We start from the raw sequence: 20408 nt of genomic DNA, 5'->3' as shown, positions 1-20408 counted from the left end.
CAACGGTCTGGAACTACTTCAGAACAGATCTGGCACCACATGCTGAGAAAGCTCATTGCACCGTGTAGAGACCAGGGTCCCCGAGCACACCCCCCCCTCAGCAAGGACAGACACACATCCACTGGCACCTCTCCTCAATGTACATCTACATCCGGAGGTTTTCCCAAACTTACCATGGCAGCTGCAGTTGCTGCTGCCTGGGCAGCTGCAGCTTGGTTAACCTGGTACTGGGCAGCCTTGATCTTGGCTTGCAGGTGTGCAGGAGGGTGAAAATATTTGCACTTTTCCCGTGAGCATCTCCCTTTGATGTAATCCATGCAGACGGTGACCGTGTTGTCGTTGGTGTCGATCATGGCGCTGTCGGCGGGGTGAGCGAACCGGCAGTCGTTCTCTCCCCTGTTGCAGTTCCCACGCTGGTACTCTCGACATACCTGTGACACCAGGAAAAGAAAGACCCTTAGTTTGGGTGACGTGTGCTGCAGGCATGGCTTGGAGCAGAGCAGGGGTTTGCAAACACCTGTGAGAGTACCACAAGGATGGGGCCCGGCCCCAGGTGGGGCACAGCGGTGGTGGCACGGTGGGACTGGGGACCTGGCAGCAGACACTGGCTTCTCTACAGCCTCTTCTGATGCTAAAGAGCATCAAACCCCACCAGGATCAGAGCCAAGCACTCAGCAGGTGTCATTTTGGCTCCTGCTTAACTGCCCACAGGGCTGTTTCTGTTTCCTGAAGAAATGTGCTGTGGTTGCTCTTGGGGACCACCCAAGCACCCCAAGGTGCTCAGCCACACTCCACTGGGACTTGGTAGTGCTGAGTCACCACATTCCAGGTGCTCATTAAGGTGAGTGGTCACAAGTGCTGGGAGGGGATACGGGGCTGCCCCCAGGGAGCTGCTCCCTGTCCATGTCCCCTCACGATCCAAGCACCTGCCAGGAGAGGGCAATCCACAGCCCATGGTGGTGGCACGGCCCCCCCCCCAGGATCAGACACTGCAGCAAGGAAGCCTCTTGGCTGGCAGCCCCCCACAGCATCCCCACTGTGCCACGTGGGCTCCAGCCGGCCCCGAGCCCCCACAGACCCCCTGGACCCCTGGCCACCCCAGCACTGCAGACACAAACTGCCACCAGCTTGACAAACACAGGCCCCCTTCCCACATGCCATGCAAGCCCCGTGTTTGACAGACATGGGCTCTTGTCATGGTCCATTCTCCCCAAATAAACACACTTGGCATTCCAGTTTTCCAAAGGCCACAGGAAACAAAGGGACAAAAGCAAACGGGTCGGTATAAAAATAAAGCAACTACACTAGATGGAATTTCCTGTTCAAGGTGGGTGCCCATGAGCTCGGATCATCAGTATTTCCTCAAGAACCTTGGCTCCGATCCCTGCAACAACCCAAATTTGGTGGTGGTTTGGTTTCCCTCCATGCCGATGCTCTGGCTGCTGCCAGTGCCTCCTGCCCACCCTCTGCACTTAGGAACTGATACGTGTGAACCTGACCACAGGAAACATCCATTTGTCCAGAGTCATTCCTGCACAACCCTATTTACAGGCTTTTTCCACATGGTGACAGATTCTAGGTATGTATTCACAGCAGACCCAGCCCCTCCTGCCCATTGTTCACAGAACAGATTCTGCAGCACACAGGGAACAGCTCAGGCAAATTTCTCAGCCGGAAAATAACCGCCTGCCTGCCAGGTAATCCTACAGTCAGACCCCTTTCCTGGTCCAGTCCCACACAGACCACTGTGCCAGCCAGTGTGACACAGGGAGGACTGGGGAAGGAGGTTCTCTTTCATCACCTAGGAACACTTTCTGGGTCAGGAACCAGTATCCTCTACCCAAACACGGGCCTCCCACACAGACAAAAATGGATAATTTCCTCTGATCATTTGTTTGCAGTCTAAGAGTAAACTGAACCCTCTTCCTCTGAAGATGAAGAAAAGGATGAACTAAAGACAGCTGTCTTTGCTCCTTGTCTTCTACTGGTGATCCACTAAACAGAGGTCTCAAAACCACTCCACATGTAAGCAAGAACTACTTCATTAATAACACAGAAATGATATATACAAATTCATATATGAGTGTATATATATAAAGTACCTATATACAGAGAGAGAGAGAAAACTCATCCACAGAAGAGCTACTCTTATCCTGGTTAAAAACCAAAAGGGAATGACCAGAATGCTGAAATAAGCAGGTAGAGATAATCTTTGGCATGTCCAGGGCAAGTTTTCAGAGCTGTAGCACAGTTGCTGCACTAAGGCAAAGAACAGCTCCCTCAGTGCTCCCGAACAGACCTTGGGATGAGGGCTCACAGCAGCCAGGCACAACCCTGAACTGCTGCTCCTTCTAACCAGTGTGACCAGCAATGGCTTTTTAGCCACTGTGAGGTAACAACCCAGAACATTTCCAATTCTTGCTTATTTAAAAGTAAGCATTGAAATGGGGTTATTTTTTGCCATGGGCACGCTGCAGTATATCATTCATCTGCTTGAGTACAGAGAGGCACAAAAGCACGATGTGCTGTCTGGTCTTTCAGATCTGGAGAGCTTTTATTAGTTATTTATTAATAGCCCTGTAATTAGTACTGTAATTTTCAACTCAGTATGTTAGGAAACATAAACAGAAAAGGCACAGATACTCCAGCCTCCTGCAAAATGCTGAGTTAGAGCTGCAGTGTCACTGACTCACTTTAATTCCCTTGCCTTGCTCGGGTTTTGGGCTGAGTTTGCTTTGATGGCCCTGCTGGGACTGGAGGTGGCACCCTGGCGGGGACACAGCCACGCCCCAGCCATGGCAGAGTCCCTCACTGCTCACCCCAGTGCTGGGCAGGGTATGGATGGAGGGACACAGACAGCCTTCCAAGCATGTCCCACCTCCCAGCCCCTCCTCTGCACCCAAGAGACCCCACCAAAGTGGGTGTGCTGGCATCCAGGACACTCTGAGCACTTGAACACACAGCCCCGCTGAGTCACAGCCCTGATCACCCAGAGCTCACAGCTCCAAGAACTTCTAAGTTGCTTCTTTCTGGTAAAAAATGGCATATAAGAAGCAAGCAGGAGACAGCAGCTTGGCTGTGGTCATTCTTGACTGAGGAACACTTCTAATAGACTATGATGGCGTTACAATGGAAACAGCCAGTTTTGACAAAGCGTTAGGCAATTCCTTTCTCTCTCAATTCCCTGTCCTTCCTCCTTCTTTTCTAGTTCACTGAAGAACCATACTTTGTTCATGACATTTCTGGCAAGGGAGTAGGAAAGCTGTGGAAAAGCCTCAAGCCATGACATTTCCACCCTGAGTGCCGGCTCCTCACGGGAGCGGCCGGATGCACTGGACACCCAAACATCTGCATGCTGTATGGAATACAGATGACAGCAATCCTACTGCTAGCAGCATTCACCAGCCTTATCTCACCGAGACTCCCATTAATTCAGGAGACACGGCACGCTGCCCAGCAGAGCTGTGGTGTCTGCCTGCCTCCCTTCAAAGCCCAGGTGCACCCACCGAGAGCTCTCAGCTGTGGAACAGCCTGACTCGGCACCACAGAACGTGTGCTGACTTAATTCCTGCCAGCACACATCGCTCTTCAAAATAAATATTTAAAATTCTAAGCAGAACCAATCATACTCCAGGATTAGATGCTAACATCATCGTGGTTATTTTTCTCCAGGACAGTTCATTCCAAGGGATAGTGAGCAGAGCCTTATAAAGCTCTGATCATGCCATAACAAATGCCAGTGCCACAGCAGCAGATCCCTGGAAGAGCAGGTAGACACACTGTTGGGTCCTCTGGGAAGTAACAGCCAGACCATGCAGCAAAATCCATTCTGTATTTCTGTAACTTATAAAGCACATTCAAATGTTTTGCTGTTTATAAAAATGATGTGCTTGTTTAGTGTTTGGATACTAAATTTGGATACTCCAGATCAAATGACCACTACACTGGAATGCACTTGCAAATTATCTTCTCACCTACACATTTCACTGTTTAAACTCATTTGCAGAAGGAAAAAACAGGAACAGACATCCCCTCCTCCCAACAGAGAGGGATTTTGTAAGCCAGCAGTGCAGTGTGGACCACAGAGTCTGTGGGTCAACCTGGATGTGCTCTTGACTCCAGTGAACACAGAAAGCAAAGCTCAAACAGCTTAAAGGGTAGAAGCAGCAGGATTTCTTTAAAGTGATCTACATGGTGCAGTGACCAGAGCAGAGCCCAGGTGAGGGCCATGACAGGATGGCAGGGCTGGAACAGCCCTACTACAAGGACAAGGATCACGACAAGGACATCCCCCAGGGGCAGAGACGAAACAGATGCAAGCACAGCACAGAAGGCTGTTGGGGAGCTGGAATGTTCATCCATACAGGAATACGGCTGAGGAGTGAGGGCCTGCTCGGCTGCAAGCGGAGCCCACGGAGACACCTGCAGTTGCACCAGCACAGGTGACACAGAGATGCTCCTCCAAGCCTCAGCCCTTGTTTTCAGGGGTTTGCAACTTGACCATCTCCTCCTTTCTGTACAAGTTCAAAGCAAAACCACTCAGCCTTTTAAAAAACTTTTTAAAGTTTTACTAATTGACAAAAATGATTTTTACTGCAGATTGTGCCCCTGGGTGTTCTGTGACAGTGCTACTCTCACAGCTCCCTCTTGTGCAGAGGACTGACTCAGCAGTGCATCACTCCTCTGAACAGCCATATCAAGAGCAGCATCTGGAGGGCCAAATCCTGCACGCTGAAGTCCCAAACTTCAATAGCTCCCCGTGCACTGTGGTCAAAGTCTCAGCCAGCACCAGGGCTGCCCTGGAGGCACCACATGAAGGAGTACCCCTGCACATCTCCTCTCAGGTTCCCATGGATGCACCTGCTTCCCTGGCCATGGGCACAGCCAGTGCTTGGGGACATTGGGTACACCAATGACCAGGACACTTTTGAGCCCTCGTGTCCCCACAGCACTGACCAGTCCATGGCCACCACACAGCTGGAAGCACAATCAAACACAGCAGCCACCCTTGGCACTGCAACTCAAAGGGTTCCTGCCACTGGCATCCTCCTCTCCATACTCATTTCCAAATCCAGTGTGATTTATTTATGAATTTATCTAATTGCATTTTGGTTTTAATCCACCTCTGGCAGGTATCCATCATGAAACAGAGTCCTCAAGGGAAAAACATCCCTGGGTGATTCCAACCAGCCACCCGTGTGCCAGCTCGGAGTGGCTGCCTCCCTGTAACCTGAGCGTGCTTTGGGGAATGCTTCCCCTGGGAAAACATCTCTAAAAAGGGAAATGATGTGATCCCACAGGAGGGGAACCTGTGGTGATGTGAGTCTGAGAATAGTGACAGCGGCAGCAGGAAACACTGGCTGCCAGATGACCCTCCACACTCCTCCCAGCTCACCACTTCTGAGCGGCAGCTCGTCAGTCAGATGCAACCAGGGAAAAGGAATTAATTTCCCTTGTAAGGAGAGTTAATCCCTGTTAATGAAGATACACAGGCAGAAAGAAAAGCATTACAAATACAGCTGGCTGCATAAAACAGAGACCCTTCTCACTCCTCCCATTGTGCCCCCGAGCTCAGGGCCCAGACCCGGGGCTGGGAGGGAGAGCAGCAGCAGCTGAGCACGGGGAGAGCGGCCTCTCACAGGGGCCACCTGCCCCCACACACCCTGTCCAGCACACACACGGGGTGACAGCGGGTCAGCCCCACTGCTCTGCCCTCCCATCGCCACCTCTTAACCACCAGACTGACTGGGGCTGCCAGCACCCACACACAGGCTGTGATCGATCCTCCTGGCTGTGCTCTCAGGCTGTGCTCCCAGGTTGTGATCTGTGCTGTGCCCCCAGGTTGTGATCTGTGCTGTGCCCCCAGGCTGTACCGCCAGGCTGTGATCTGTGCTGTGCCCCCAGGCTGTGATCTGTGCTGTGCCCCCAGGCTGTACCCCCAGGCTGTGATCCGTGCTGTGCCCCCAGGCTGTACCCCCAGGTTGTGATCTGTGCTGTGCCCCCAGGCTGTGCCCCCAGGCTGTGGTCTGTGCTGTGCCCCCAGGCTGTGGTCTGTGCTGTGCCCCCAGGCTGTGCCCATGGGCTGTGGTCTGTGCTGTGCCCCCAGGCTGTGCTCACGGGCTGTACCCCAAGGCTGTGGTCTGTGCTGTGCTCCCAGGCTGTGCCCATGGGCTGTGGTCTGTGCTCACGGGCTGTACCCCCAGGCTGTGATCCGTGCTGTGCCCCCAGGCTGTACCCCCAGGCTGTGGTCTGTGCTGTACCCCCAGGTTGTGATCTGTGCTGTACCCCCAGGCTGTGATCCGTGCTGTGCCCCCAGGCTGTACCCCCAGGCTGTGGTCTGTGCTGTGCTCCCAGGCTGTGCCCATGGGCTGTGGTCTGTGCTCATGGGCTGTACCCCCAGGCTGTGATCTGTGCTGTGCCCCCAGGCTGTACCCCCAGGCTGTGATCTGTGCTGTGCCCCCAGGCTGTACCCCCAGGCTGTGATCTGTGCTGTGCCCACAGGCTGTGCCCCCAGGCTGTGGTCTGTGCTGTGCTCCCAGGCTGTGCCCATGGGCTGTGCTCACGGGCTGTGCCCCCAGCACACAGCAGACGGAGGCAGTCGCTGGCTCACCGCCCACGCTGCCGCAGCACCGATAAGGTGCCGAAAACACTGTCAGGCCTTTCAGATAAGAAAGATTCAGAGCAAGGGAGAGCACCAGCTCGAGAGCACCGACACTCGTCAGGGTTGTAGCGAGGATGATAAGCAGGCACAGGAGGCCGGCGGGGGAGTGTGGGCACCGTCTGCCCAAAGCCAAAGCAAGAGAGGCTGAAAGTCATCCTGCACCCAGGCAGCTGAAGCTTTGCCCCCACCACATTAACACCTCCTGGGCACACACTTAACCCAGTTTCATTGCACTCTTTCTGCTGCCATGGTCATTCCTGAATATTTCCATTTCTTTCTGCAAGGAAGGGTCAGAAGCAGAACAGCAGCATGAACTTACTGTACAATCACTCAGTCACTCCTTGTTCACACCCGTCACCAAGATACCACATTATCAGCCCAAGTGAAACCCGCATTATTTGCTTTCACAAGAAGAATATTTCATATCTAGGAGACATAATACATGATACACTTGTGAAAGTAAGTTACACCAAGTGGCTCCTACCTCCAGCCTGTCTGTCCTCATCAGCTTCTGGGCAGCGGCGGCGGCAGCGGCAGGAACCGGCACCCCGGGGTTCCCTGTCACCAGCATGGGGGCCGTGGGCAGGATCTCTGCAGGGACCAGGCCAGGGGACACAGGCCCCAGGTAGGGGTTGAAGGCGGCTGACGCGTTGGTGGCTAAGCTCGGTGCCACGGAAAACATTGGCTATGGGCAGAGACAAGGGACAGACACTTAATATCTGCACTTATCGTGCTGTCACCATACTTTTTTGGCCACCCCTTGAGCAGAACAAGGTCTCTGTTACTAATGGGAAAGAAGCATTTGTCATGTTTGAGGGATATGGGGAACGTCTGTGCAGATGGCACAAAAGAGCGAGACCACGGGGACGGGCATCTCTGCCAGCCTTGCTGCTTCTCCTGCTCCAGCTTCCCTGCACACCCACAGCACGTGGCAGCTCCTGGAGCAAACTCCCACAGGATCCACACTCCAGCAATGCCAGAATGAACACTCTGTGGGGTCAGGGGCAGTCTGGGACTGCCGGGGGAACACGACCACAGCAGGCACAAGTGCCTGCTCTGGGGGAAAAGGCATCTGAAAGCCCCAGCACAGCATCAGCCACGCTCAACTTCAGGCACAGGCAAAGCCTCTCTGACCCTGGTGGCAGCCAGAGTTGGCTCAGGAGTTGCAGAGGTTTCATACAGGAACAAGAGCAGCCAGCCACGATCCATTCTTTTCCCAGAAGTCAACAGGCTGGCCATGCAGATACTCAGACACTCACTGCATCAGGCTAAAACACTAAACCAGAGGGAGACAGCATATGCAAACACAATTTTCTTTAGTTTGTTTGCATGTTTTCAGAAAAGAGACTGGTGCCCTTGTGGGCTGTGCTATGGTGTGAAGATAATTGGGTGTAGAGCCCAAATAATGTCGTGAAACCCAACAAAAGAGCTGCTAGACTGCAGCAGGGATTAAATAACCCCCCTGCCCTCGAACACACAGTGTAACTGCCAAATAAAATTCAGCCAGGACTGTTTATCTTTCATTATCTAAATAAAGCAGTTACTCAAGGCATTTAGGTTTTTCTTCCAAACTAATTTTTAGAGGGAAAAACAACTACAGAGTTAACATGACTCTTTCTCTGTTTCATATCAACTTAAGGCAGACAGCACAGAATGCTGCATGTTTTTGTATTCCTGAGGAAATGACCGATCTGTTTGGAAGCAAGGGCCATTGGAAGCACTGGACAAAAACATGAAGGGATTACTGGAGAAAGTAGACTGAGAGTTGTGTAAATGGTGATAATGTCTGTGACACTTCTGGATTTTCATCCATGTGAATGAAAAACAAACAGGCAGAGTTTACAGGAAATGAAATAGCAGTCTTATAAACACTATTAATTAACTGAACTTTTCATTACTGTGTTATCAGCTAGGTAATAATGAACATTAAAAATAGAACTACGAACCAGTCTGCTAGTGTGTAACTTAAGAGATATCAATGTTTGATTTCAGCCCAATACACTCGCTGTACAATAAATAAAAGACTATCCCATTTATTTTCTATTGAGCTCATTTTATACCAATATAAATATCCTGCAGCCTTTCAACCACTGCAGAGTAACAGCATATGTTATCAGAGCCACTTCACACTATTCTGAAGCTCACAGGTACATTGTGATGTGCTGTACAGGTGCAAGGCAGGACATGCACACTTCCCCTGCTCATGGTCTAGCAGAGCCCAGCTCCCCCTAAACCAAAGTCTAATTCCAGGAAGCAATTCCCTGGGAAGGTTCCCCTGAGTGAAGGGAAAACATCCAGTGGGCATCTTCTCAAAGCCAAGAGTTTCCTAGAGCACGTGAAATTGCAAAGAAAATGAAAATCCTACGCAGATCACTCACGTTGTAAACTTTAAGAAATAAGTTGCAAAAAATGAATTACATTAACCAAAGATTAACAAAATGATTTAACAATATTACTTCAGGCAAGGTGGAATGACACAGCACAGACACACAGACCAGCACTTCTCTGCAGCTGATTTCTCCACCCGTTCCTGACCTTTGTGGGATCTCACAGTGTGCCAGCCTGTGCCACCTGCCCTCACCCCAGGCCCCATCCCCCCTGGTGGGAGCCCCAGACACGTACCACGGGCTGCAGAGGGGCTCCGGGCATCATGGCATTGGCGAGCTGCATCTGCTGGGCCAGCATGGCCATGTTCTTCTGCTGGATCAGGTTATTGCGGCCGTTGATCTCCAGCTGCGTTTTTAAGTGTGGTGGTGGGTGAAGATATTTGCAGTTTTCCCTCGAACACCGACCCTGAAGAGAATTGACAGAGTTGGATTAGAAGCTGTGGGTGCATCTTTGTTCCTTGTGTCATTGGCTAAAGCAAACACAGCCCAGGCTGCCGGCCAGGGGAAAGGGCTGTCACACACTGCCCAGAGCCACTTCACAGTCCCTTTATCTGCTGCTTCCTCTGCTTTTCTGGGCCATGGATTTCTGCAGCACAACTCTGAAACATGCTGTTTCTTTTTAACATTCCTGAAGGTGAGCAAATAGGAGTTGTTCTGAAAGCAGAGCATGTCCCTCCTCTGTGGGGACACATTCCTGCTCCATGAGAGAAATCAGCACCACTGCACTTCACTAGACCCGGGATGCAGCATCTTTGAGGGAAACCTCCTCCATAGGATGCATTTTTGTTGTGATGTGTAAACCAAACAGGAAAACCAGAACTGCCTTGTTTCTAAATTTTTCACGAAATTCAGATGTTGTAAACAACAAATTTCATGCACCAGTTTAACCAGGATGAAAGGATGTTCAGCAATGTGACAACCATTGATATCCAGAAACAAACAACAACAACCCTGTGCACGATGCACACCCAGACCCCACTGCACCTCCCCTTCTCTCATAGCACGGAGTTGTGATGCCACATGACAGGAACCTTCAGAAAATGCAAGTTCATTAATTCAGAAGCTTTACAAACTAATTGTTCTTTAAAGTTTTTAACACCAAGCACATACTCTTACTAAAGGGATGGCAACAATAAAAAAAAAAAACCAACCAAACAACCAGATTCCTTAAATTACATTTTTTTCCTTTACTCATTCATCTTTGAAATAAATCCAAACAAGAACAATGACAAGGCAAAAGACAGACTTAATTTGAGTAAGAAATCGTTTTTATCAGGGAAAAAATTGATTCAATACAGTTTGACCTTATGCTGCAATTTTGCTCAGAAAGTTAAAATTTATCCTTGTTAAACGATCTGCCAGAAATCTAATTTGTAGGATGATTTTTGTCTGCCCTAAAGGCTGGGATAACAGGTTTGCTGCTGCCCCTCTCCCAGTCCATCTCTCCCCTCTGGCACTGCAACCTTCTTAAGACTCATTTTCATAGTTATTCAGCTGCCATCTGAGTGATCCCTGCACAGGAAGACAGACCTGATAAAAGAAAAATATGCCAAGTTTTGTGTCTGTCTTCAGGCAACACACCACAATTATGGAGAGCACTTAGAGAGATCTGGAGACAATGACTGCGTGGGTGTTGGTGGACCAGAAGGTCCACATGCCCTGATCACGTGCACTGACACCCAGAAACCCCCCTGTGGGGCAGCAGGGGAGGGGGACATCGCTCTTGTTTGTGGCAAGAGCTGGGGGGCTCCCCCAAGCCCTCGGATGGGGGCCCTTTGCTGTTCCCTGACAGAGCCCAGGATGGGGCTCCTGTGGGCTGGGATTGAGGGGACTGTGTGCTGTCCTCAGCAGAGGTGATGCTTGGAGAGTACCACTGAAGTCACTTGCAAGAAAATCTTCCTAATAACATCCCCAAGTGTTGGAAAGCAATCAAGACAGGGGCCAGAGAATGCCAAAAAGCCAACAACTGTACTGCAGATAAGACAGGGAAAAAAACATGTGCTGCCTGAGGAAATATTATTCCAGGGGAAAGGAGCTTCCTAAAGCAAACAAGGATTTGGATACTCCAGTAACAAACAGCGACAATGCATTAGCAGAAGTGGTGGCCACAGGGATCAGTGCTCATGCAGTGAGAGTTTTAGTCCCTGTTAACTGAAGCAGGGTTTATACGTGTGTAAATACACCTGTACACGCCTGGAAATGCTCATCTGCTGCTGGCTGCTCCAGCCGTGGGTGCTCCCTGGACACCCCCAGCCCCAGAGGGCGGCCCCATCCCTGTCTACAGGGACCAAAGCTGGCACCTGATACCCTGGGGCAGTGGCCAGACCTGCCCAAGGGCCAGCACAGCCCGGGCCGGATGGCCCAACGATGCCTGGGACATCTCCCAGCTGTCACCCGGCAGCCTTCACTCAGGGAAGGCAGCTCTCAGCTCGAGGGGTGCTTTGGGGCAAAATGACCCCCAGTTCTCTCCTTTAACAGCTAAACCAACTCATTTCAGCACCCCCAGGCCCCCAGAGCACTTCAACACTGTGTGAACTGGCAGGTAAAGGCCTGCACTTTGGAACAGTTTCATTTAAATCAATTCTTCTCTCAACACTAACCCCATGTTAGGTGTTGCTACTCCTCAGTAACACGGGGCAGACTGACACATTTAACAGCTGCCTCGGAAATGAGATCTTACGTGAGCACAGTGTAAAAATCAGAGCTAATTACTGCTAAACGAGTAACATGGAACTACAACATGTGTTGCTGGAATCAGAGAGGAGCAGTTAACAAACCTGATTCCAAAATGCAGATTAAACTCAATGTCCTCATTTCAGTGCTGGGGTTTAGGCTGCCCCACAGCTCTCTGGATGGGATCCAAAGCCTGGCAGTACATGTTGTACATCCCGACCACTTAATGTACTTCATACACTCAAATGCTTTAAAAGCCATAAAAAACCATTCTCGAGATCTAATGCAATGTCCTCTGGCTCCCAGGAAACAAGGAGCCCTGCTGCTGCTTCCCCATCGAGGCCATCATTTCTATCCACTTGGGAGCTGGTTCTCAAGGAAAACAATTTACTCTGAGTTAAAGACTACAAGAATATACCACATCCCCAGGTAAACTGCTCATGCTTTGTTATCACCAGCTACTATCAAAACATTTACATCCTCTTTGTTTGCATGTGGCTTTGGTGCCCAGGGCACCTTTAACCTTCAGTCTTTTAAAATTTGCATATCTTAGCAAATTCCCCAAAAGAAATGCAGACTTGTCTGTTTGGGAACAGGGTTTCTTGTTTTACTTTTATTCCATGGACCTTTACAAATGGTCCACAGAGCGCCCAGGAGTTGGAAACCACAGGCTGCAAACCCCTGTCCCAGATCTGCCCAGAACACGGGCAGCATTCATCCCCTCGACCCTGCGGGCAAGCAGTTCCTAATTACCTTGTTACTGGATCCCAGTAACTGCAGTCAACAGAGTTCAAGGCAGATTTTCATCTCTCTGAACCTTTTCTGAACCCCCTTTCAGTCATCACAAAAAGAATCCTATCCGTGAGCATATGCAGAGGCAGCAGTGTCAGCTGCAGTGTCCCGATGGGCTGCACCACAACACCGGGGAGGTTTTACCACAGTCCTGCTGGACTAAAACTTACTACAAATGCTCCTGAGGCTCCCCAGCACACTCCTCAGCAGAGGCCCCGCAGGTCTCTGGTCCCTCAAGACAAGCAGAGCGAGGGCAGAGGGCCAGCCCGGCGTTCCCGGCTCTCTCACATGATGTTTGCTCCGCTCTGGGATGAGCAGAGTCAGGCAGAGTGCCCGGCCCAGCCCAGTGCCAGCCCCTCCAACAGCCACACAGCACCGTGTCTGCAGCAGCTGCTGCACTTGAAATTCCTGCTGAAACGGGGCAAGCGCACGTTTGCCTCTGCTCTCCTTGCAGCAGTAAATATTCTCACCTCATTATGACCCTCCATTTTTTCTTGGTGTTTAATACACGAATTTATTTCCCCCTCTGTACAATTCACTTTCATTGCTAAAAATGAAGAGCCATCCACTGGACTGTGGGATTGGGATGTGCCTGACCTTGGCCTGTCTAGCCTTCTGTGACACCCCGTCAGGTGCAGCGCAGGGCTCAGCACAGTCTGGTGATCAGGACTCAGTTCGGGAGGACTTTTCCCCTTGCCTTCAGGGGAGCAGGAACATGTACGTGACCCTAGGCACCTTCCCACAGACCAGAAGCATCCCCCAGCTATGCAATGTGGTTTTATTCCCCACAAAGCATAGGCATTTCGTGTGAATACTTTCAGAACTGTGGAAAACATGCCAAACTCAAGACCGAAAAGAAACCCGGCAGTCCCACCTTGGAAAAACCACTCCCCAGAATTCTGCATTCTGAAAATACAGGGTATTTCTACAAGACTTGCATCCTGACAAGCTAGTTGGATTGTGAGGTTACACCTGACTGTGTCAGACCAGAGCACAGTGAGCCCATTTCTGTGCAGTCACCACCAGGCTCATCTCCACAACACCCGCCTTCTGCAAAGCACAGCACACCCCGTTTTCCACATCCCACACAAAATGTTAGAGATACAACAGCAATTCTTCCTCTCTGATAGTAATCTCCTTCCAGAAAACACCCTGATGGCATATTTAATAAAGGAAAAGCTTTCTTGGGAGTCCCTTCTGACACAGCAAGCTCCTTCTGCCGCTGCAGCGGTCACGGTGCCGCTGGTTCTGCCTCTGCTGTAGTGGGGTACATGTGAACCCCACCTCATGCACACTCCACTGGCACAGTGCAGGTGTCTGCACCGAGGCCTTAAAGGCAGGTCCCTGACTTCAAAGCTGTTTTAAGAGCTTGCAAACATCCATGGCTTTCAGTAACCACCTAAACTTTGAACCAATTCAAATTCAAAATAATTATTTCCCAACACTTTTTCAGAAAGATCTACCATGCAGCAGAAGAGCAGCAAACTCACTACCCTGGTGCACTTTGCTCCAGCCTAAAACTTCCCTGGAAAGCACAGCCTGGTGATGCAACAAATCAAGTCTAATTATCAAACTGCTCTTGCAAGGTCATTAATCCTCCAGGCATGACCCATCAGGACCTGGGGTGCCAGGGTAGGGACCAGAGGGAGCCCTGGCTGCCCCATACAGGTGCACTGCCAGAGCCAGGATGGCCTGTCCTCAGAAACCCTGAGCCAGAGTCCTCTTGGGGTGCAGAAGGCAGAGAAGACCCCGCAGGCTGTCACCCAGTGTGACACCCAACCCGATCCCTCCTTTCCCACAGAGAGCCACATCTGCCTCTAGGACCTGCTGAGCCTCAGGCTGGGGTTCCCCACAGCAGGGTTACTTGTCCAGGGACACTGCGGGCAGTAAGGTACCATGTCACTGGTGTCAGCATTGCCCCTAACACCCGGATGGGTTCTGGGTTGTGACGGGGTGCACATGGCTGTGGGGACACACGTGGTCCCGACCCCGTCAGCGTGGCAGGGCAGTGCAGCTGGGTGGTGCTGGGCAGTGCTGAGTGCCCTGTCCTGCTCGCAGTGTGCTGGGGACCACACACCCACACTGCTGGGATGCAGTCCACAGCTCCTATGGGGGCCATCCTCTGCATGAGAGGCTGGAGGTTTGGGGAGAATCACCAAACATCAGATCAGGTTCAGTGAAAGCAGAGATACGGGAGGATTTTGTACATCCAGAGTATCCCAGTTCCTGCTGTCACTGACAAACGCCGGAGCGCACACAGAGCTCAGCGTCACTGCTTGAGGTCATCCCCCTGCGGCAGCACAAACCAGCACAAACACTCACCCCCAGCAGGCCCGTGTGTGCCACTCACTGCCTGTCCCCGGCACTGACCCCACGCCAGCCGGGGCAACCTGCCCAGCTCCACACGGAGCTCCTGTGCTGCTGGGTCAGGTATCCCCGCCCGGCCCTCGCGCCCCCGAGGGTCACACACCCGCATGGGCAGCTGTCAGAAATGCAGCTGCTCTGGGAAAGTCTCACACCGAGCTGCGCCAGCCCGCTGGGTCTGTTTATTTATGCTATTTTTATAGCACTGCGGTAGCACAACCCGACACCCCGAGCACTGGCTGCACCGCTCCGCGCGTGGTTCTACACGAACCGCTGCTCAAAGCACAACGGGAAAGCTTCTTGGTTCCCATCAATCCACCAACACCACACCATGAAAGCATCTCCATAGAAGTCCACAGGATGAGAGTTGAGAGCAGGAATGTGCTGCTCACTGTATGCAGAGACATCATTGGAATAACCCCTGGCTCTCCCTGGGGCCCCTGGAATAAACCCTTGGCTCTCCCCCAGGTCCCAGTGCCGACCCCATCACTACAGGCAGAGCCACACTCCCTGCTGGCACAGCTTGAGGAGGTGCATGGGGCTCGGAGCAGTGTGGACACCACTGGGTGCTGATCATCTTGACCACGCTGATGCAACAACCTTTCCATTTAAATTTGTTAAATTTCTTAAATTGACGCTCAGGATGTCCTAGAGCCAAATTAATTATCCAATTAAAAACTGTTGCTTAGCAACAGGGCTTGAGATGCAGGAGAGCAAAGAGGGATGCCCACGATGGCACCAGGAGCTTCCTCTGCCTGCAACAGAGCCAAATCTCCACTATTTAACAGTTATTAACGACTGATGTAATTTACAGTCACTTCAAACACTTTAAGTGTTCTGACTGTGCCGTGGTACCGACTGGTCACCGCCGGAGCCGAGGCCGCTCTGCCAGTGTTCCCTCAGCCACGGGCTCTGCCTGTAGCCGACTCACACAGCCTGAGCCACAGCCAGAGAACCATCAGCCAAGGCTCAACAGCGCAGCTGCAACACATGGAATACTTCTGATCCAAAACAAGCACGCAAACACCTCCCTCTGTTAGGGAGCACGAATTCCTCCCGACCCAGTGCGTTAGACCCCGAGCAGGAGGATGGCTGGGATGGCTCTGACGTACCATCGAGTATTGCCTGTAAATGGTAAAACTATTTATCCTGATGCCCATGTGTTTTACAGGAAAACATTTAACTCCCCGTAAGCTATGGCTTCCTTTTTAAAAATAAACTGTTTGCAGGCACTTTGTATCATGGCTGGTTTGCCAAGCACATATTCAGAGAAACTTTCTTAGTATTAAACAAAAAAGAGTTACAGGACCTATTTTACTGCCTTGAAGCACACAGACTGCAGTCCCTAAGCCAGACAGTGGTCCAGAGGAAGGGCAGCAAGTGCTGAGGCCCCACACAAGGTCGAGGCACAGCCTGTTTGGAGACCCAGCCCAACACCCAACGATGGAGGGTCACTGCAGCCCAGCTCTGCCACCACCCTGGTGCACAGTCAGCCACCCTGGTGTTGTGGCACTGTGGCACTGTGGGTTCCTCTCCCACACATAACCAGCTCCCAGTTCATGGGTAAACCCAGTGCTGCAAGCAGTGCTTGCTGAGAATCCACTCTCAGACTGCCCACCTGTGCCTGCCGGGCCCTGTGGCACCCCCAGCTCACAGCCCAACAGCCTGCCAAGGAGCTGCTGTGGGCTTGGATACTCCCAGAAAACTTCCAGGTGCAAGGAGAAGGCCTGCTGGTGGCAAACACCAGGGGAAGGAGGTGAGGGTACACCCCCCCCCCCGTAGCCCCCTCAGCCCCCTCCAAGGCTGAGCTGTGCACAGGAACACCAACAGCAGCACACAGTGTTCGCTTTTCCAAGTGAATCTTTTCATATCAAAACACACCAAAGTGACCACTTAATGACATCTCTGCATGTGATTATTGTACAGAAAAGCCTCAACCCCTCTAATTGATCATTTGGCACACACAGCTAATGGCACTCCTATGGGAGCTGTCCTATTGCCATGAAATCCAACAGGATTTAGAAAAAAAGAAAAAAGCAAACAGAGTGAGCAGACTGCCAGCCCAAAACCAGAAAGAAAGACTCCAGCACAGCAGCAAAACCCTTCCCACTGCTCCTGCAGCATGTGGGTCCCTCCTCCTCTGAGGCAGCACAGAATGATCCACAGCACCAGCCCAGGGGGACAGAGATGTAGAGGGGACAGGGATGGGAATGGGGATGTGGAGGGGGACATTCACACTGTGACACTTCGCTTTGCACCCACAGCAGTGTCACCAAGCGCCTGTCCTGCACAGGTCACTCTGTGACCCAGGGTAAGGTGGCTGCTGGGACTCCCCCAAACCACCTGAATCTTCATTTCCTAACAGCCATTGGCAAATGCAACAGCAGCTTATGGAAATACAAATATTTGTTTATGTCCATTTCAATTTATATACACTTTTATTCATATTTATAAAAGTTTAAAAGTTATAATAAAATATTTAATACAATTTGGGACTGATCATGGTATTATTACAAATATTTGCATATCCACACGTCTGTATACACACTTGGTATGTATCAATCCATCAGTAGTTATACTGACACTCCCAGGACACACAAACTCAGCAGACTGCACTAGACCAACACCAGACTTCCTCCCAGGTAACATCCCCACCTGCCTTCAGCCAGGACGAGGGAATTATGTTTTTCCAGGGTGGAACAGGAAAAGCAGACCCCCCACAAAGGGAGTATGTACCCCTGAGGGGCAGCACGTGGGTCACACTGGCATTACAAACTTCAGCTGCTCCCTGAACTCCAGTGCCACCAAATCCTTTTAGAGCAATCCCTGGTAATCCGTATGATCCTTACTCAAGCGTGCAGTAACTCCCATTTTAAGAGAAGAAGGATGAAGTAAAACACAGGGAGATTTGCCCTGTGTCCCGGAGCAGTGCTGAGCAGAGCAGCCAGAGCAGCACGAGCCAGCAGGGACCGGGATCACAGCGACCCTCACTGTTGCTCACAGCTGCAATCCCTGCCAGTGACTCCAGCTGGAACAGCCCCTCTGCCTCCCGCCACCGCTCTCAGGCTCTCAGCAGTTCCGAGGGGTGACTGGAATGAGCAGTGAGCTGAGGGTCCATCAGGTCCCACTGCAACTGTTTAATGGGTGAGCTGAAGCATAATAAATATTGAATAATATTTTCAGGCTTATAATTTGTTTCAGTGTATTTGGTGGTATGAGAGAAAACGAGCACACTGTCAAATGCTGCATCCAAACTGGGGGAGCAAACAAAAAGCCCTTGTTCAGTAGAGCTGCTAGAACAGGTCAGTGCTATTTATGGCATATTTAAAAAGGGAATCCCATATAAAGGAGGGCACCGTGTGTGTTATCATGCACTTTCTACACAGTTCATGTAGTTTAAAATTGTTTTGGAACCTGCCCTGGCTGGCTGCGGGGCCGTTCCCACCGTGCCCATCACTGCCACCCAGGGCATGTGCTTCACTGCCCCACTGGCTCAAGCAGAGTCTTCTTAGTTATTTAACCTAGGTTCTAAGGTAGATATCTGCCTAGGTAAAATACCCCAGATGTAACTGTTTTCATTTGGTTTTGCAGCACACTGGCATTTTCAGTCTCTCCTGCCTGGCACAGGGAGGTGGTGGCAGGCGACCTGTGCTGGGTCACTGGTGTCCTCACCCAAGCATGGATGCACATTAGTGCACCATTAGTGCTGCTATTCCTAAACTGAATCGCTGTAGTTTAAAAATAAAACCTTCCTTTTGTCATTTCAAGAGAGAAACTGCCATCCCCTGCTGCTGCCTCCTCAAACAGAGGGTAGCTGAGGCCCGAGGCAGTGGGATCTGGCCACCGGTGGGACATGGGGTGGGACAGCCCAGCAGGAGTGATGCCACTCTGCTGCTCCAGTTATAAAGCTCTTCCCCAAATAGCACAGGCACAACAAAGCACTATACAGCACCTTCACAATACATTTTCCCTGGAACATACAGGACAGGCAAAGCACACAAGCAGTATGAGATGGACAAGGTACCATCGCTGTGCCAATCCTTCTGCACAGAGCCCAGGACCGAGCCCGCCGGGGGCACCCACTGCCAGGGATCCCCAGCCCGGGCACCCCAAACGCTGCCTTTAGCTCCCAGTGACGCCCATGGCCACAGCATCCCCCACCTGCCCTCTCACACAGGGCACCTGGCCCTTCCGACAGGACCAGCATCCCCTGCCTGCAGCTGGATGGAACCAGGGACAGGTGACCCCTTCCAGACGTGCACAAGCACCTGAGGTAAGCTCCAGAGCAAGGGCCAGGAGAGAGAGCAGGAAAGAGGAGCGATCTCTGAAGTGATGCAGTGTTACCCCCCCAGCACCCATGACTTTCACCGTGCATTTTTGCAGTGGTGGTGTTTCACTGCTCCTGAAACCTCCTGCCAGGGCACCCTCGCAGGGCTGGGTTTGACAACTGGCACGTTTGAATCTCGGCAGGTGTCTGATCCACCTCCCTCCCAATGAACACCTTGGCTGCAGAGGCTGAGGCCCCAGGTGAGGTGAGGACAGGGACTGCAATGTGAGCCTCAGCAGGCGCTGCCAGCGCTGGCAGCCGCGGCTCTGGCTGAGGGCAGTGCTGAATAACACAGAAATACACGTCACGGCGATAAACTGCTCTCTGTGTCCAACAGCACACCCACAGCCTCCTCCAGCAGGCTGAAGGTCAGTGCCTGTCAGTATTTATATCTGGAGTTTTATGGGAGAGAGGCTGCTCTAAAAGCATTACTGAGAACTGCAGCCCCACACCCCAGACATTGGAAATCACTGCTGGAATCGTATCCTGAAAAACCAAATATCCATGTTTGGGGGTTTTATTGACGGGGTTTAAGAATTACACCTTTCTCTATTTTCTTGCTATTCTTTTTGTTGTATTTTCCCCTTGCTTTTAGCAAATACAGCATCCTGATATGCTGTTTTAAATACAATTAGAATACGTTTGTCAGGCACATATTTTACTGACTGAAACTATTCCTAAATTTGACTAAAAGTTACCTAACATCATTAGTGGGCAAAATAATTGCCAAAATATTATCTTATTCAAGTTAAATGATAAATTCTGACTGAAATATGGAAAGCTTATTAAACCTTATTTCAAAATAGGATTTCAGTTTACAACTGAGCACAGGTGAAAGAAAGCGCTCTGAGAGGGAAAGGACAGAACAGGAAATTTCATAGAATCACAGAATTAGAGACTAGTTTGAGCTGGAAGGGACCTAAAAGATCATTCAGTTCTACCCCTGCCATGGACAGGGACACCTTCCACTATCCCAGGTTGCTCCAAGTCCTGTCCAACACAGCCTTGGACACTTCCAGGGATGGGGTAGCCACAGCTTCTCTGGGCAACCTGTGCCAGGGCCTCCCCACCCTCACAGGGAAAAAATTTCTGCCTGAAGAAGAAATTTCTTCCTAAAGAAGAAATCTGCCAGGATCTGTACTTCTTACAGATAAATATAACATTTCCCTGAAACCAAGGTCAGTCACTCAAATGGGAACTGTTA

General features: G+C 51.0%; 1 protein-coding gene across 13 annotated transcripts in view; it reads right to left on the bottom strand.

The window, feature by feature from the left end:
• MBNL1 (muscleblind like splicing regulator 1) overlaps positions 1 to 20408 on the bottom strand; it is a 71871-nt gene that overhangs the window by 15400 nt on the left and 36063 nt on the right. For all 13 annotated transcript variants that reach the window (XR_007903628.1, XR_007903629.1, XM_051781993.1 and 10 more), the window contains 3 exons: positions 9284 to 9454; positions 7146 to 7346; positions 174 to 431 (listed from right to left, as the gene is read on the bottom strand). Coding sequence is in view for 11 of the 13 variants with exons in the window: in XM_051781993.1 (XP_051637953.1) it covers positions 174 to 431; positions 7146 to 7346; positions 9284 to 9454 (630 nt within the window). In the remaining 2 variants the exon portion in view is untranslated. The remainder of the gene's footprint in view (positions 1 to 173; positions 432 to 7145; positions 7347 to 9283; positions 9455 to 20408) is intronic.

Source organism: Manacus candei, unplaced genomic scaffold (assembly GCF_025592945.1).
Source record: "Manacus candei isolate 608988 ecotype Guabito, Panama unplaced genomic scaffold, ASM2559294v1 h1tg000015l, whole genome shotgun sequence".
NCBI classification, from domain to species: Eukaryota; Metazoa; Chordata; class Aves; order Passeriformes; family Pipridae; genus Manacus; species Manacus candei.
Note: the sequence above shows the minus strand (reverse complement) of the source record. Positions and strands in the feature narration are given on the sequence as shown.